Genomic DNA, 19,989 nt, shown 5'->3' with positions numbered 1-19,989 from the left:
AAAGAAACTCGTGCTCTGAGAGTTCCTTACTAACTTAATTATGTATACAGACACTTCATCCAAATATTGGCGATTGCTTGCTATTGACATTGATAGTGGCAAGATATCAGTCCCGGGAATGTTTTAATTTTAAGTTTCAAGTCGGATTACAAGTGACAAAAGAAAATTTTTTGTGTGATATATCCGAAAATTAAGAACTTCCTGATTTTCCCCCCTTACTTGCAATGCAACCTTGTTTCTTGCCAAATTTCAGGATGTAAGTAAACAGTAAGTATCCCACAGGTTTCAATGAGTGTGTTTGCAGATATCAAAACATATGACAAAAGCCCGTATCTTTTAATTGCGCTGACTTACAAGCTTAAAATTTTTACACAACAAAAGGACTATAGACCTTAGTATGTAATTTCAGCTTGATACATCTATCCGTTCCTGAGGAAAAGGGGTCTCAATAGACAGTTGGAGAGACATATAGTCGGATAACAAAGCACAAAAAAATTTTCTTATAAAATAATTACGAAGTCACAATGTCCGGATTTTTTCTTTAGTTTTACTGTGAAATGCTGATTCCTGCTAAATTTCATGCTTCTAGGTCAACGGGAAGTACACTACAGGTTTTGATGAGCTAGTTTCTGAGTTTCAAAATATGTGATATAAATGGCCGTATCTTTTGATGCATTGACTTAGATGCATCAGTTTTCACCACCGCTAAGGAATCGCAGGCCTCAATATGTGACATCAATTTCAACTTGAGACATCTACCCGTCTTTGAAAGAAACGGTTTTTAACAGTCGGAGAGACAAACAGACAGACAAACGGAAAACAAAGCGATCCTATAATGGTTCCGTTTTTACCAGCTGAGGCATGAAATCCTAAAAATTAAGTAGATATCAGTAAAATCTAGTAGTTCTGTCGTTTTTGAATCTCTTAATTAATCCTTCCGCGGCCGCATTTTTTCCCCCATCTAGCGACGCAACGAAGTTAATTTCTTTTGGACCGTATTAGGATTGTGATCAACTGACTTTATTAAATTCTTGACAATTTAATTTTTATATTTTAGTACAAAAAATTATGGTGGTAAGTATTTTTCCCACTGCCCTTTTGTGAGCTGTTATGGCTTGACCTTATACAAGCTTCGAAATACCCTTGATGACGCTAAACATCAGTATCAGGCGACTTGCTATGCGCTGGTTTTAAAATTTGGCAACTTCCGCTCGTTCCCATCAGTATATTAATACGTAGCAAGTCACAGTACAGTAGTATGTACTGTAGAAACGAAGTAATGTGTTTCACTTTCACAACTGACAACAGCAGTGACCTCAGGAGAGATAGGTGCAGATTGCTGCAAATTTTTTTAAATAGCTGGTACAGTGTACTACCACTAGATGTCAGGCACATCCACAGGTTGTAACACATATTCCCATGAGCGCAGTGAAACAATTAAATAGGTTCTAAGTTTGCGTACCGCAGTCCACATAAAGAAATATTACTTTTGAAATAAGTATACTTCTCTTGTCTCGTGCAAAAATTACTTTGGTGGTAACCTTACTAACGGTAGCCATACTAGCACCTGGCCTTCAAAACAACATTATTCAGTGGTATGTATACTTCCCACTAACCTCCCGGATGATGCCCTCTCTCCCTCCATTTATCGCTTCTATCAACTCTGATCTTCACTTCCCCCTCACTTTCTCTGTCATTCTCCTGGACTCGCTCTCCCCCCCCCTTTCCATCCTGTTTTTTTCCCTGCCTACCCTCTCTCTCCCTCCCTTCTCTCCCCTGACTCCTTTTGCATTCCCCTCCTCTGCCTTTCCCCACTCCCTCTCGTGTCTGCCCTGCCTCCCCCCCCCCTCCTTACGAGTCCTCTCCCTCCATTGCCCCCCCCCCACTTCGATTTTCCTCTCCTGCCCCCCTTTTTTTCGCCTCATCTGTCCAGGTCCCCCCCATCTGCCCTTGGCTGTGGTGTGTCATCTTTGTGCCAACCTTTTAGTGCAGTGTTTCAAGTGAGTGTTAAGTGTTGTGTGTGTTATCCGAAGTGTTGCGAACAGAAATCATACTGCCGCTGGGTGTGATTTTTATATCTCTTGCGAACAGAAACCAGACTGTCGCCGTGTTTTTTAATTGTCTGTTATTTTACCTGTCTGCTTCCTGTATTTTTTAATTAGCATTGCCAACCCTTTGTTTTATGTTTTAACACAAACACTTGACAGAACTACAAGATCAAACTTTAAACACATAGATTTAACAAAATCACTATATTTCAAACCTGAAGTGAACAGATAGTTTGATCAGAAGCTCAAGCCAGAGAGTGTGCTTGATGAAAACAATACTAACGAGGACCATGAAGTGTGGGGACAGCTCATAGTTGAAAGGGTGTAGTGCATGTCTCATCATTACATTCTGATTCTAGTTTCACATTAATTAAAAACTGTACAACAGTAAAAAAGACATTATCGCCACTACCCTACATATGAAAATTTTGTCGATTAACATTTATAACAATGGTCCTAAATATTAACGAAGATTTCATAAAGTGAGTTCATTATTTTTTTGTAGACAGCTAGCTGTACTGGTTTCCACTTTGCTGTGGCTCAGTCTGCTTAAGGGGGGTAGGACGTCAAATGGGCCATCTTGGAGCAGGAGAGACACCACAGGACATTTTAATTTCCACTGTCTATACTTTAAGGAATAAATTCATAAAACTTTATCAGCATGACCAGGAATTATTCAGGACTCACAATCATAGCAGTGGAAGTTAAAAAAATAACAAAATAAATTTTTTTTACATGTGAAAGTTCATCATTTTTTCACTTCTATTGGCTGCGTTTGTTGCTATAGGTACACGTTTCTTCATAAGTAAGAGAGATTCTTCGATGAATTTTCCACAGCATACAAACCATACCTACAGGTGTATGAAACTCTAGTAATTATTTAATTTATGAAAAAAGGAATGTGCTGTTACATTTTAAACTTTATGTTTAGAAAAAACTCAAATATTATAGTTAATTATCTCAATTTTTACCACAGTTTTTAATATATTTGGAAAATTCTAGAGTTTCATACACCTGTAAGTATGGTTTGAATGCTGTGCAAAATTAATCGAAGAATCTCCCTTACTTATGAAGAAAAGTGTACCTATAGCAACAAATGCAGCCAATGGTAAGTGAAAAAAGGTGAAATACAAATGCAAAAAAATAAATTATTTTCTTATATTTTTGAACTTCCACCACTATAAGTGTAAATCCTGAATCATTTTATGAATTTATTTTTAAAAGTATAGATGGTGGAAGTTAAAAATTTCTGTGGTGTCTCTCCCACTCCAAGTCATCCCGTTTGACGTCCTACCCCCTTAAATGGAAAAGAAAAAAAAAAGAGAATACGTTTCTAATATGAATGGCAATTGGGTGTATGTCCTAATTTCCTTGTCTCCCCCTGTCTCTATCCATTTCCTCCCCTCTTTCTTTGTCCATCTCCTACTCCTACTCTTTGACCATCGACTCCTCCCCTCTCTCTCTGTCCATCTTCTCCTAATGCCCCATCTCTCTGTCTCCTCCCCCTCCTCCTCCATCTCTGTGTCCATCTTCTCCACCTTTCTCCCCTTCTCCTTCTGTCCCCTCTATCTGCCCATTTTCTCCCCCCCTCCTTCCATCTCCTCTTTCTCCCATCTCTCTGACCTCGACCTCGTTTATTGTTACTGAAAATTCAGATTCTGTAGTAGTATTCTAACCATAAACCTATTACAACTTTCCTGTTTGCTAACAACGTTTCTCTACTGTATATTTTATATATAATTTGTATATTAATGAGAACATAGTCAGTGTGTGTCTAAACGTTTATTACATTAATGTGTAAAAATTTGAGGTAAATCGGAAAGGTACATTTTGAGATTTTTAATAACAGTGTGTTAGCCATAAAATGCTTTATAAAAACAAAGATAGTTTGGTGGCGGCACAGAAGGAGTTTCGATAATTTAGGACATCATGATGCCGTTCCGTCGAAACACGCGATAAAATGTTGGATTAATAGCTTTGAAAAGACTGGTTCTGCCCTCAAGAAGAAACCAACAGGACGACCAAGAAGTATGCGTTCTCCAGCGAACATTGATGTTACACGCGAGTCTGTCTTACAGAGCCCACGGCGTTCAATTCGTAAGCAAGCAGCAGTGGTTGGAATGTCCCGGGAGACTGTTCGCAGAATTCTTCATTTTGATTTAAAATGTCATCCGTACAAACTACAGATGGTGCAACAAATGAAGGACAACGATTACTGATTACGATTAGGATTCTGTGAACAACTGAATATAAGTTGTGGATGTCAGATGAGGCACATTTTCATCTCACAGGTTATGTGAATAAACAGAACTACCATTACTGGGCAAACACAAATCCTAATGACGTTCATGAGCGCCCTTTACACGATAGTAGAGTGACAGTATAGTGTGGTGTTTCATTACATGGGCTTATCGGAGCGCATTTTTTCGCAAATGAACAGGGAAACACAATAATTGTCAATTCCGATTGTTACGTGGAGATGTTACGAACATTCCAAACGTTCAAGAAGCCTGGTTTCAACAGGACAGAGCTACATCGCACACTGCACGGCAGTCAATGTCATATGTGCGAGGATTGTTTGGCAACCGTGTGATCTCACTATTCGGTAACATTCCCTAGTCCCATAGATCGCTAGATTTATCCATTTGTGATTTTTTCTTGTTGTGCTACCTCGAGAGCAAAGTCTACATGACTCGACCAAGAACCCTGGATGAATTAAAACAGAGAATTCGGGATGCAATACACACTATCCCAGCTGAGAGGAATCTCAACAGGAGATTTCAGGAATGTATTCACACAGGAGGACGCCATCTAAAGGACGTAATTTTCAAAAATGATAACTGCCATCAGTGTTTTGTAAATGGCAAAGATGTAAGGTTTCAATTACTATGAATACAATCTCTGTCCTTCATCGCTTCTAGTTTTATTGGACTGTGGAAATGTTCCCTTTTCTTGTGTCACCCTGTATTTTATATATTTATTGAAAATGTTCATTCATTAAAGAATTCTTTTTCTTCTTTTGCTTGTGCCTTTGTCTCACAGGTTTCGCTGGGTCGGCACAGTTATGGTCTAATTTGGCATAGTTAATTGAAGGGGTGGCCGGATGCCCTTCCTGTTGCCACCCTGAACCCGCTGGGATGGAATCAGTGTTCCCCAGCTGTCTGCATTTACTGTAAACCATGAAATAGTGAGAACATGTTTCAGATGTATACGAGTTGTGGAACTGAGGTGGGACTTGGGGACCAGGCCGGTATTCACCTACTGGAATGTGGAAAACCGCCTAAAAACCACATCCAGGCTGGCCGCCACACCAGGCCCTAGCCATTAATCCGCCAGGCATATTCGATCTGCGGCCGGCTCGGCTATGCGAGTCCAGGAGGCAGCACATTAGCGCTCTCGGCTAACCTGGCGGGCTCATTCATTAAAGAATAAAGAATCTAAATACACACCCATATCAGAATTCATCTACATCTACATCTACATTTATACTCCGCAAGCCACCCAATGGTGTGTCAAAATTTCAAGGCAGTCTTTTAAGAAATTTCGGAGATTAATGTTGAACAAATCAACATTTACGTTTTTATTTATATAGATAAAGGAGACTATGGGTAAAAAACAACTCAAACCTGTGAGACTAGTGGTTTGCCAAAAAAACTGATTTTCATAAACACCTGTTTTTCTCAAAACTTTGTCTATGTTTTGGGGGCGGGCGGGGTGGCCGAGCGGTTCTAGGCGCTGCAGTCTGGAACCGCGCGACCGCTACGGTCGCAGGTTCGACCCCTGCCTCGGGCGTGGATGTGTGTGATGTCCTTAGGTTAGTTAGGTTTAAGTAGTTCTAAGTTCTAGGGGACTGATGACCTCAGAAGTTAAGTCCCATAGTGCTCAGAGCCATTTGAACCATTTTTTTTAATGCTTTGGGCGCTTGTGGTTCTCAGTGCCTCATATGATAAATAAAGTGGCTAGACTTGCAACTAGTCCTCCACACTTGTGTGATTCCTGAATGGTTAGTCTGCAGTCGAGCAGTAGCAGCTGAGCCGCTCCCTAGAGTCGTCTGTATGGAGGAGCGAGTACTCACGGCAGGAGCAGTTACGCAGTAGAGTCTCCTCATCGTCAGAGTCGGACCCGCCCAGGCCGAACAGCGACAGCAGCTGGTTGAACAGCACCCGGCCACCGGCTCCACCTTCAATGGCCTGCAACAGATGATCTTGCTTAAGCAGGCTCACCGATCAAGGACAGCAACTTCGTTCAAAAAGCTCAGAGGAAAAGTAATTCACTGTCATAGACGTCTTATGTTAGCTGTTGCCTCTCATTCCTGACGTTATTCCCATTTCCAGCGGCTACGCAAGAATCGCTCTAGATCATCCCAGAAATGACATGGAAGGTTTTCGCGGTCGAACATTCGAAGATAATCAATATCTTCTTCGTCAGGACATGCCACTCTGCCAGAAGCAAAGCTTGTATCTGTCATAGCGGCATACAAGCTTGTCACAGGTCAGATGAAGTCGCTTGGTACTCCCAACTTCCATTAGCTGTATGAAATCATCTCCAAATCCACAGCAAGACAGAAAGCTCCCCACCAGGTGGCGATTGAGGGGTGGAAACGGAATAGAGACCAAAGGGTTTTATTTATTTGAAGAGGTTCAAGTGTTCATATCCAGGCACCAACGCGATTGTCGCCTCCAGGGCTTCCAGGAGACGAGCACTTGAACGTCTTCAAAGAAATAAAGCAACAAAAATGTAATTCTTAAGGTGTAGGTGGTATCAATTCCCCTACCATCCATCAGTGGTTGCCCATTGGGGATTTCCCGCATTTCCACATGCGAATCCCGCACTACATGTGACGTCACTCTGCCAATTGGAGATGGAACACCAAGCTGCTTCACTCAACCAAAGACAAGGCTGAATGGCACTATATGGGAGGCTGACTTTTATCCTAACAGTCAGTCATCTCCTGAAGAAGGTGATGATTATCTGTAAGTTCTTCTTCCTACAGAGGGTGTCTGCCTGCTTAGCTGAGTGGTAACGTGTTTGCCTACCATGCCGTGGGCCGGGGTTCGATACCCAGCCACGTTAGAGAGTGTCTCCACTCGTGGACTGGGTGTTGTGTTGTCCTTATCGTCCTCTCATAATCACTGGCATGCAAGTCGCCCAATGCGACGTCACCTGGAATAAGACTTGCAACTCTTTGGCCGAACTTCCCCGAAACGGGCCCCCTGGGCATCAATGACACACGATCATTTCATTCCATTTTTATACATATGGTTGTGGGACCCCGGCTATTCAGTACAAAATGTCAAATCTAAACACCTTCATCCATCTAAATTTCCAGTTGTTATTTTATTTGAGCAACCAGTTTCAGCACTACATTACGCCATCTTCAGGCCCCCTGACCGACATGTGGAAGGATCCCGCCTCTGGTTCAAACAAAATAGTGGTGGTCCAGTCGGCAAGTGATGATCGAAAGGATCGTTGTGATAAGAAGAAACCTACGGGTACCAGGCACTGAATGCTAGCCTCTATTTTGACTGGGCCAGAAGTGGGATTCTTCCTACACGTCGGCCAGGGAGCCTGAATATGGAGTAAATTAGCGCTGAAACTGGCTGCTCGAATAACATAACAACTGGAAATTTAGGTGGCTTAAGGTGTTTTGATTAGACATTTTTTGATATTAATTATCTCCGAAAGCTCGAGTTTTAATTCAGATTTGAAGTTTTAATCATCTTATAGATTATTGTTTTATGTAAGTGGAAGTCCTGTCACCACATCCTAAATTAATCAGATGTAAGAGGGAATGACCTTGACATCGTCTCTCTGTTGTAAGAAACATTGACTCCTCGGAATTTCGCATGTAACCGAAATGTTCGATATCATAGAAATTGTGGCCAGTCTTCGGTTAATTTTCTTACTTACATTACATATTTCTTTTCTGAAGATATCTCTGAACAGAGAAACTGTTTTTCTGATGAGATATTTTCATCATTCATGTCAATCCATTTCGTAATATCGAGCTTGTACGATGAAAATTATTAATCACAACTGTCAATTTAAATGATCAAAAATAGTAATTCATAGTAAATATAACACTGTTATGCTTGTTTTCATGTAAACAAAATTTCTGACATCATTTATAATTTTTTAAAATTTTATTTTTGATAGTGAAATCGATTTTATAAAATAACAGAAAGCTATTATTTTCATGTCATCAAAATCTTCAGTTTTTGTTATTAAACACTAAGGCTATCACTCTTCTATTTTCAGACAAGACTTAAATTAAATCCAAAAAGCAATTTCAGTTAAGACAGTCATTTTAATACTACGAGTTTCCCAGAAAGTAATACACCGCATTTTTTTCTCAGCCGGAAACCATGCCACGAATGCGGAACGTAGCGTATGTGTTATTTGAAGTCTCCTGACTGAGTGTACCAAGTTTCCGTCACTTCCGACAGATATCGTGTCTACAGGACAGTTTCTAAATGGCGTCTGTAGGTGATGTACGTTACAAGCAACGTGCCGTCATTGGATTTCTCACTTGCGGAGAAAGAAACTGTGGGGAATGCTCATAAGCGCTCGTGCGAAGTCGGAGCGTCTGCTGTCGACAGAAGTACAGTTAGTCGCTGGGCACGGAGGGTGAGGTCATCAGAAGGTGGTTCGGCGGAGCTCCACGATTTGCAGCGGTCGGGGAGACCATCCACAGCTTTCACGCCAGGCATGTTGCAGTGGTAGACACTTTGAGGACGACGAGGAGGTGATTCACACAGTGAAGCACTGGCTCCGCCACCAGAACAAGGGTTGGTACCCACAGGGCATACACGCCCTTGTTTCTCGCTGGAGGAAGGCCATAGAACGGGATGGAGATTGCATGGAAAACTAGTCTGACTAGATAAAACACCATTCTTTCGTGTGTGTAATTCTCATTATGTTCAATAAAGAATTGTTGAAGAAAAAATTCGGTGCATTACTTTCTGAGGAAGCCTCGTCATTTGAACTATATCCTGTTCCAGAAATGATCGGAAGCTGGGTTCATGATACTTATGCAAATGTTTGGCTCAAAGCGCATCAGAAAGGGTTTTCCATCTACTGAGTTAAGTACATGTTGTTCTCTGATCGATTATGTTCCTTGTATGGCTCAAGCAAATTCCACAACGTATATTTGAAATGTGTCAAATATATGGTGATAAACTGTGTTTCAAGAACACGTAGATAAAAGAAGAAAATGATTAAAATCAACATAATGTTCCAGTGATTTTTCATTTAAACATCCCTGGACATAATGTTTTCAACAGGTTATACAGGAACAAAGGAACCAGCCCTTGCACTGAGGCCAACTTTGCAAGAAAAGTACCTTACTTATCCGCAAATGTAATGCATTTGCTGTTACTGTAAATTGCATAATAATTGTGCTTCATAATATATGGACGGGTAGTAAGAGTGTACATTATCCTATCTTAATGCAAATTTTGGTCTGGTTGTATGTCTTACAAAGAACTGCTTACATGTTATGAAAGATATAACAGCTGATGTCATTTTCAGTGAAACATCAGCAGTTAATGTCGCCACAACATTTTGTGTTCAGTAGCGTACATTACCAACCATTTAAAGCTTATTATAATCCGCCGATGGTTCATTATTTAATGTTTCCATAGATAAATGACAAATTAAATTAGTTTCTTAAGGTCTGGGGGGTGTAACGTCCATTGTCACTACTCATCTTGAATAATCTAATACTTGCATGTTAATCCTACGGAGCGAGAAGTCCGTCTCACGTTAGTGTTTAACTCATGTGGTATTTTATAAACATATTCGGACATATGAACCAAAACGAAACATTCGAGAAATAATCGAAATAAAACTTTATTAGTATGGGAAATCACATGGCAGCTTATTGCTGCACCCCAGAAACATACCCTGGGTAAATATAAAATTTCTGAAGTCCATCCTTGGTCAGTGCTGAGCCAAGGCAAATTTGTGCACAATGTTTACATCAGAATGTCAGCCAGATAGGAAAGTTGATACTGCAGACAGCGTGGCACACAACGAACGCCATTGTTATAAATCACTAATTATAGCTGATTGAGTCGCCAGTTCTGCAGTATGTCAAACAGAAGGGAGCATAATGCCATTCTGTCAACCATACATCATTGAGTAACAACTCCTAAATCATATGCAAGAACGACTTTTAGTACACTGACGCTGCAGGAAGTAACAAGCTGAAACCTGAAACTGAAATTGGATGCACTGAAGTATGGTGAAGAATGTTGATGGGCTCAGAAAACCAGACCGCATTCAGTCGTCTTCACCAGAGGATAATGTCATTGCTTCCACTGCTACTAATCCTTAGGCCTCTAATGCCTTCTGCTGTTCAGGTGCAATGAGCCTGTGTCTATCAAAAGAAACCTGTGACACTGCGCCTATCATACGCCTGATGACTACCTCCTTCGTGACAGCATCTAGTATGCCCTGCTGGACTTAGCCGTTGTGAGTTGCCGCCTCGTCCTCCACTGACGTGAAGACTTGGAACCTTCTACCACTTGCTCACTTGGGGTCAAACTGATGTTTGGCATATTGTCGAACTATATTTGTTTTGGGTAGGCACACTAGGTCCTGCTCCTCCTCCGAACTGCATCTGTGAGTGTACCCCACTGTCTATGGACTCCTCTGGTGAAGATGCGGTGACATAACCCTGCATGACTACCACCGTCCCGTGCACATTTCCTGGGAGCTTACGAGGGTGTTACCTTGAAAGCCCACGAGTGCGCCCTGGTAATCTGTGTCGTTATGGTGTTGTGCATCGCAGCCAAACTGACAACGCCTGTTGCCCAATGGCCCAGTGGGTCGGCTACTCTGCAGCTTCTGCTGCGTTTTTGAACCTGATCATGCCACTATCATAGAGACTGCTGAGTGGGTGTGTCAGCACGTCCCAATTCCGTGTGCCTGCTGATGCAGACGGCGCTGACACGAAGATGACTCAATTCTAAAACCAGGGGCGATTAACGTACAAACCACTAATGGGACAGCCCCAGGGCAACCGAAAGATGCCCACCGCCGCACCCCACATTTCGCCATTCTGTACCCGTAGGGGTTATGCTTCACCGATTCCTGTAGTAGGGTTACATATCCAGAACATGGTTTCGATCAATGGGGCATCAGTTTTTTACATCCCTAAATATACTGCTGATTTTTCGTGTTGGATATCTATTATTGTCTCTTTCGTACTGGTCAGGAAACAACATGAAAGCTTATGTAGCCCAACTTAGGAAGTATCCAAACATTGGATTTCTCCTCCATGCTTATTTTCGCCCTTTATCATTACAACACACGACCTGCCTTCGTTGGTCTGTTTATCTTGCCCTGTAATAGCAAAGACATTGTGTAACATGGCCATGTAAGCCGTACCAAAGATCCCAAAGCACTCCTCTACAAGCATTGATTGGTATAGTTGATAAAATCACGATCTTTAAATTTAATTTTTTAAATGCGAGCTATTGGCTGATGAGATAACTGACATCCTTCAGTCCATGATCACAAGTTTAACCGTTGCGCAAATTCAGTTAACAACCCGAAGAATAAGTGTGGTTATAGTAGCGCGATGCAGGGTGGTTTTAGGTGACGTGTAAACGTTACTTGGTAGGTTCTAGGACGCTCTTATGCAGAGATCCTGCCGCCGGGATGAAAGCACTGGGTACACATCTCTTGTAAGAATGGACTCTTCCAGAAAAAGTAGTGCAGCAGTCGCCAGGAAAATATTAATTGGCTTTAAAATATATTTTACAGCATATTTCCTTGCGAAACGTGATCACAAATATTCTGTCGCTTTTGCCATTAACGGAGATAGATAAAGAATTAAGACTCAGCAAGTAAGAGTAATAACAAATATTACGTCTCTAAATAAAGGACAAGGCGAACCTGTAAGTAAGAGTTGCCCTGGGTATCCTGTGGGTCAGTGCGCCTACGGTGCGTTCAGCGAGGTCAGTAGTAAAGTAGAGGGAATACTCCATGAATCCAAGTCGTGACGCAAGACGTCACAGCCGCCATGATAGGTTGGGGTAAGTAGTCAGATCGTCCTATTAAACAAGGGGACTGAAACTGCTGTTTACTGATACTACGTGATGCTGTCGTAGTTCACTGAAAGGGCCCCCAGAAGTCGCAAACACAAGCAGTGCCAACAACCACGGATGTCCGTCGCCAATAAGAAGTACCCGCCAATCAGCCTAGCGGTTTTCTACGCAAAGACGCCTTTGAATAGTCTCCCCATTTTAGTACCGAGCTCACTGGATGCACGTCACCAATAGTTCAGCGTTCTGCAACAGTCCTGCGCTATGTGATGTGTGCAGTAAGCATCTCTGGATCTCTGAGCCAGATGTTTCTTACCAATCGATTTTTTCCACGTGACCATCGGCACGTTTTCCGTTTCTCATTTCGAAAAGTCCTAAACGTCTCACGCGCTTTTTTGAAGACGTCCTCTCTTCTGCGAAGCAGTACCTCTGCCCCTTTAGAACTACCATTCTGCAGTTTTTCTGCGATCCTATACTCACATTCGAGCGACGCGATCATATAGGAACGACTGGCAGTCACAGAGAAAATACTGCCCAATGTGATTTTATAAAATAACTTAACTGGGTTAAATGTTGATCTCAGTGGTTAGCAAAGATACTTAACTTTACAGATGCTTTAGCGTTTGTCAGTTTCATTCGCGCTAAGTTAATAGAAAATAATACCTTATACGTAAGTGAGACATACTTCCATTGATATCACGACACCAGATGCTTGACAATTGCAGCCGATGACCACTGGCAGAGCACACACTTGTTTATACCATGGTTCAACTTATTGTTAGGTAAACAGAGCATAGCTATCTATACGCACGTTCACTGATAATTTCCATATTACAGGCACACAGGCACTGCGCGGGGGGAAGGGGGGGAGGGGAATTATCCTCGAATTCTTTTATAGTTGCTCAGCAGATCGTGCCAACCGAAACTTCGGAGAGCAGGAAAATTACTTACTGGAGGGGCAAGTAAATTAGAGGTCCCCTCCACCTTTTTTGCTTGCTTCCTCCATCTTCGCGTTACGCAGCAGCCTCGGCTAGCAGACCTCGACAAAAACTGGAAGCCTTCAGTCAAACGGCGTATTTGTTTCAGCAGTCAGTACCCGCTCGTCCGTCTTTGAGATCCTGCCATACTGTAACCAATTAGCAACAAGAAGTGCATTGTTGAACGTCAGGAAGTTGTTTAGGCGGCATCTGTGTGAACCAAGCACACTGTTGCCATATAAACTATGTTAGCGAGACATGTCTGTTCACAAGCTGAAACAGCATGGATGAAATGACACTGTGACAACAGCGTGCGTTGTAGATTAGATTTACTTTCATTCCAATTGATCCGCAGTGAGGAGGTCCTCCAGGATGTGGAACATGTCAGAAAAACAATAATACATGACAAATATTTACAACTGAAACAAATAAGCTAATGTACCTTCCACAAGTCCCAAGTGGAATGATCGTCATTTTTTTAATGAACACTGTATGAAAGAATCATTTTGCACTAATCCACTGATTTTAAAATAAAAAAGTTTTTTTTATTTATGAGGTAATAAACATGTAATATATATAGCCTTTAGGCTTCTGTTAAACTGAATTTCATTGTTTCATTGGCTGTTAAGCATTTTATGGCTGCTGGAAATTTATTGAAAATGTGTGTTCCTGGATAATGGACACCTTTTTGTACAAGAGTAAGTGCCTTTAAATCCTTGTGAAGATTATTCATATTTCTAGTACTGATTCGATGAATTAAGTTGTTGGTTTGAAAAAATTATATATTTTAATGACAAACTTCATTAAGTAATAAATATATTGGGAAGCAGTAGTTAGTCGAGGGACAGGCTTCTCCTCGTTGATAGAAGATAGGAACACAAAAACTAGCATAACTCACGTACCTCTTCCGATTGGTCTTTTTTTTTTGACAGTTTTTGATCATTGTATTTTTTTTTTTTTTCAAATAAAGGTTGAAATGTATGGTTCGTTCTTCCGACAGTATATGACCACAAAAACAAACTGCATTTGTTCATTGTATTGATACCTCCGTAACGATACATTCAAGTAATGGGCTTTTGTATTTTTTGTTTTCAAGTAAAAGATGAAATGTGTGGTTCTTTCTTCCTATATGACCACAAAAACAAACTGCGTTTGGTTAAAATGGCTCTGAGCACTATGGGCCTTAACATCTGAGGTCATCAGTCCCATAGAACTTAGAACTAACCTAAGGACATCACACACATCCATGCCCGAGGCAGGATTCGAACTTGCGACCGTAGCGGTCACGCGGTTCTAAACTGAAGCGCCTAGAACTGCTCGACCACTCCGGCCGGCAAACTGCGTTTGCTCTTTGTATTTGATAGCTCCGTAACGACACTTGCGCCCGAAGTTTGTCCTTAATCCATTGACACACGGATCTTGCGTTAGAACGTTGAGCGTTGAGTGTACCAAGTTTCTGACGTCATAGCGTCGAAAAACCACTTTGGAGAGTTTTTTTCCGAACTTGCAGAGCAATATCTAACAGAGCAGGTATATATCTCTCTCTCCGAGCGGGTCCACATCTCGTGGTCTAGTGGCTAGCGTTGCTGCCTCTGGATCACGGGGTCCCAGATTCGATTCTCGGCCGGTTTGGGGATTTTCTCTGCCCGGGAACTGGGTGTTTGTGTTGTTCTCATTATTTCATCATCATAATTCTGAGAGTGACTAGAGTGGACTGTGTAAAAAATTGGACTGTGGAAAATTGGGACTTTATACGGGCGCTGATGACTGCGCAGCTGAGCGCACCACAAACCAAACATCATCATCATTTCACCGAGCGGGTAGTGCAGTGGTTAGCAAACTGGACTCTCATTCGCGAGAAGACGGTTCAAACCCGTGTCCAGCCATCCAGATTTAGAATTTCCGTGTTTCCCTAAATCACTCCAGGCAAATGCCAGGATGGTTCCTTTGAAAGGGCACGGCCGATTTTCTTCGCCGTCCTTGACAAAATCCGAGTTCTTGCTCCGTCTCTAATGGCCTTGATGTCTACGTAATTTCAAATAAAATCTTCCTTTCTGCTATATGTCTCCAGTACAGAGCGGCAAAACGCCGTATTGGCTTTCAAAAAAAATGGTTGAAATGGCTCTGAGCACTATGGGACTCAACTTCTGAGGTCATCAGTCCCCTAGAACTTAGAACTGCTTAAACCTAACAAACCTAAGGACATCACACACATCCACATCCATGCCCGAGGCAGGATTCGAACCTGTGACCGTAGCGGTCGCGCGGTTCCAGACTGTAGCGCCTAGAACCGCTTTTTTTTTTTTATTCTGTTCGCTTTTGTTCGTTGCATCTGCTCGGGGCGGACGTCGTAAGACATCCTTGTAAGTTCGTTGTTGATCGATTAACTCAGTTTTTTTACTACAGAGGGCAGCTAGCCCTCTGACCGAACACGCTGAGCTACCGTGTCGGCTGAACCGCTCGGCCACCCCGGCCGGCTATTGGCTTTCAGTTGGAGCCGATATGTATATAGTCCGTTTCTAAGCACCGGCAAAATGAGGCTATCGCGAAAACCCGTTGTTAATTGTATGCTATGTTCCAACAACATGGCTGAAAATGTTATATTGATGGATAAAGAATTGTTGTAGCTTGCATCTTATGGAAGTATGCCGTTTCAAGGCAACGGCACAGTGAGGATCCATCGAAAAACGCTTTGTTCTTGGTACAATGTGTTATAATTAAATGCCATTTAATAACACATCTTCGATTAAAACTTTCAGGAAAGGGCAAGATTCCAAATATTGTCTTAAGACATTCACACTTGGTGTTGGTAATGAGCAGCGTTGTAGAGTTGTAACACAGTACGTAATGTGTTGCTGGTTCGTGCCCCACCGGATCCAAATAAATTTAACTGAAATTCGCGTTTTATGATGGGTTTTGATACTTTCGTATTGGTTTTTAAATTTATATTCTATTACATTCGATGTGACGTAAATACACTCCTGGAAATGGAAAAAAGAACACATTGACACCGGTGTGTCAGACCCACCATACTTGCTCCGGACACTGCGAGAGGGCTGTACAAGCAATGATCACACGCACGGCACAGCGGACACACCAGGAACCGCGGTGTTGGCCGTCGAATGGCGCTAGCTGCGCAGCATTTGTGCACCGCCGCCGTCAGTGTCAGCCAGTTTGCCGTGGCATACGGAGCTCCATCGCAGTCTTTAACACTGGTAGCATGCCGCGACAGCGTGGACGTGAACCGTATGTGCAGTTGACGGACTTTGAGCGAGGGCGTATAGTGGGCATGCGGGAGGCCGGGTGGACGTACCGCCGAATTGCTCAACACGTGGGGCGTGAGGTCTCCACAGTACATCGATGTTGTCGCCAGTGGTCGGCGGAAGGTGCACGTGCCCGTCGACCTGGGACCGGACCGCAGCGACGCACGGATGCACGCCAAGACCGTAGGATCCTACGCAGTGCCGTAGGGGACCGCACCGCCACTTCCCAGCAAATTAGGGACACTGTTGCTCCTGGGGTATCGGCGAGGACCATTCGCAACCGTCTCCATGAAGCTGGGCTACGGTCCTGCACACCGTTAGGCCGTCTTCCGCTCACGCCCCAACATCGTGCAGCCCGCCTCCAGTGGTGTCGCGACAGGCGTGAATGGAGGGACGAATGGAGACGTGTCGTCTTCAGCGATGAGAGTCGCTGCTGCCTTGGTGCCAATGATGGTCGTATGCGTGTTTGGCGCCGTGCAGGTGAGCGCCACAATCAGGACTGCATACGACCGAGGCACACAGGGCCAACACCCGGCATCATGGTGTGGGGAGCGATCTCCTACACTGGCCGTACACCACTGGTGATCGTCGAGGGGACACTGAATAGTGCACGGTACATCCAAACCGTCATCGAACCCATCGTTCTACCATTCCTAGACCGGCAAGGGAACTTGCTGTTCCAACAGGACAATGCACGTCCGCATGTATCCCGTGCCACCCAACGTGCTCTAGAAGGTGTAAGTCAACTACCCTGGCCAGCAAGATCTCCGGATCTGTCCCCCATTGAGCATGTTTGGGACTGGATGAAGCGTCGTCTCACGCGGTCTGCACGTCCAGCACGAACGCTGGTCCAACTGAGGCGCCAGGTGGAAATGGCATGGCAAGCCGTTCCACAGGACTACATCCAGCATCTCTACGATCGTCTCCATGGGAGAATAGCAGCCTGCATTGCTGCGAAAGGTGGATATACACTGTACTAGTGCCGACATTGTGCATGCTCTGTTGCCTGTGTCTATGTGCCTGTGGTTCTGTCAGTGTGATCATGTGATGTATCTGACCCCAGGAATGTGTCAATAAAGTTTCCCCTTCCTGGGACAATTAATTCACGGTGTTCTTATTTCAATTTCCAGGAGTGTAGAAGTACGCTCTTTTTAGGGAGTGAATTTGTTCGATTGGCTTAATCTACAAGACAGCTTGCGCTACTTGCAGTGACATATTTTGCACTTTGTTGTTTTAAGTTTTATACTTCACATGCCATGAAGACTCTGATACTGAATAGGAACAGTGCTCAAGTAAGAACGACCTTACCATTTTACTAAATAGGGAGAATGATAAAATAATTTTTGTCTTATGTCGACAACTATTGTAAATTTATATCGCAGTATTTGTAATGGAACTTTTATATGCCTTTGTCCTTATGGCTGGATATGGTACTTTCCTTTTTGCTTTATAACTTGTTTGAACGTTTTATGTGAACTACAGACAGAACAACATGACTACTATAGGGACAATGGAGGAAATGTGCGTTTTAAAAAAGCGAACATAGGAATTTTACGTACGTCCATTTCGCAAACACTGTGATTTGTGGCACAGATACATCCGACAGCTGCCGCTGGAGAGATCTGCGATCGCATATACCACGTTGTGGCACACATACCGTGTGCACAAGTAGCGTTGTTTCTGAGGCTTCAGCAGAACGTCGAAATCGGAACGCTGAACGTCGACGTTGGAAAGCACGGTCTGTGTGCCGGCGACTCCACGCGGCGTTGAGTTCCTGGTTCCGGGACGAGAGGGCGTGTCGGGCGCTGGTGAAGAAAGCAAAGGGCCAGCGCATGCGCGTCGTGGAGAGCGCTGCTACAAACGAGGACACCAGTGCAGAAAACTGTGATTATCTTTCTGCTATCTTGCGCTCCGCAATCCTTGACATTGTGTTATCTGGTTACTGATTACGTGTGGTGGTTGTACGTCGTGCTAAAGGGTGCAGACGTCGCTCTGTCCTTGCCTAAAGCTAACATTGTGCTGAACAAGGGATAGAAATCACTGCGGCTGATATATTATTCTGAATCCTAAAGGTGATTCCCTTACTACGTCCGTTCACTAGCGTCGTTCTCTTAGCAAATTAATGATGCAGCACTTCTCATCGGGATACTGAATAACTGTGTTGATTTTTCTAACTAATGGCATGATAAAAAGACAAGACGTTTGCCTTTAGAAACTTAAACCTTGCAGAAATCTTTGGGTGTGCTAATTTTTTTTTTAAATTGGTGGTCAAGTTAAAAAAAAAGGCAAAAAATTGCCGTTGGCTAATCTAACTGTGCAGCCTTTCTTATCGGTGCACCGAATAACTTTTTATATGATAATGCTTTTAAATTGCAAGGTGGAAATTATGCAGCACGTAGCCTCACGTTTTGTAAAGTGTTTCTGGTAATGTGCTTCTGTCGTAGGCAGTACTTTCTCAAAGAGTTACTGATTGATTTTCTCTGTTTTAGAAAGTTGTATTTTCCTACTGTGACGCGCTCTGTTTGCAGGCTTGACTGGCTGTGTGTTTAGTTAACGCCTTGTGGAAGCGTGAGGTGGGGTTGCCTGGATCTCGGTCGTGCCTGCCTGTTGGTCGGCCGATGTATAGTCGTTATTGTTTATGTGGTTTCTGAGACTGTTGAAATGGGTTCTCCTTGGCAAGAGGGTAAATGCTAACTGATTTAGCAGTGGTGCAGTTGCTTCTGATATTTTTATGATTTTTCTGAACTCTTCTTATACTTTTTGTAGAAATATTTCTAAGAATAATTAATTTTAAGGTTTGGAATTTTCTTAAGAAATGCTTTTTTAATTAAATAGCTTTTTTAAGTTGGGCCCTTCCTTTAAGATACATCCTGGCCAGAATCTTGGGTCGTCCGTTGTGGCCGAACGGTTCTAGGCGCTTCAGTCTGGCACCGCGCGCCCGCTACTGTCGCAGGTTCGAATCCTGCCTCTGGCATGGATGTGTGTGATGTCCTTAGGTTACTTAGGTTTAAGTAGTTGTATGTTCTAGGGGACTGATTGACCTCAGATGTTAAGTCCCATAGTGCTCAGAGCCATTTGAACCATTTTTTCAGAATCTTGGTTTAAAATTCCCTGTATTACACAGTTTCCTTAAATGCAAACGAGATTATTGCTAATCACTCATTTATTGTGTATGTGACAGGATGAACGTAAAACAGATAAACTGCAGGGACTGATTCGTGACTGGAAATGGAAGAGAAAAGTCTTATGATCATGTGTCCGGAAATGCTTCGTTGTCACGGTAGATGCAGTTGACGAATGACAGTTCCTCTGACTGTATGATTGACGCAGTGTACTGTGAGCAGCAGAATTGTGCAGTATTCATGTCGGGTAGAAGCCGAGATGATGTCTGTGTACTGCCAAGCAGATGGAAACAGCTGAGAGGCAGCACGGCTGTAACAAAACAAGTACTCTCAGACATCAGTCATATCACACAACATTTCAAGCCCTACGCTGTTTTGTCGAAAACTGACATTCTGAGCCCGTGGCTGTGTACGAAATATAGATTAACTCATGCATAGAAGATAACAGCAACCAGCCACTTTTTACAATGCTATTTATTTATTTAAATAGCGCCGTTACCGGTTTTGAACCGACGACATGTTCATTT

The 19,989-nt window shown here is 43.0% G+C and overlaps 1 protein-coding gene across 1 annotated transcript in view; it reads right to left on the bottom strand.

The window, feature by feature from the left end:
- The window catches only part of LOC124794908 (trypsin-1-like), a 107,505-nt gene that overhangs the window by 38,650 nt on the left and 48,866 nt on the right, over positions 1–19,989 (bottom strand). Inside the window, exon 2 of the mRNA XM_047258610.1 lies at positions 6,124–6,238. Coding sequence (XP_047114566.1) covers positions 6,124–6,238 — 115 coding nt within the window. The remainder of the gene's footprint in view (positions 1–6,123; positions 6,239–19,989) is intronic.

The sequence above is a fragment of the Schistocerca piceifrons genome, chromosome 4, assembly GCF_021461385.2.
Source record: "Schistocerca piceifrons isolate TAMUIC-IGC-003096 chromosome 4, iqSchPice1.1, whole genome shotgun sequence".
Lineage (NCBI taxonomy): Eukaryota > Metazoa > Arthropoda > Insecta > Orthoptera > Acrididae > Schistocerca > Schistocerca piceifrons.
Note: the sequence above shows the minus strand (reverse complement) of the source record. Positions and strands in the feature narration are given on the sequence as shown.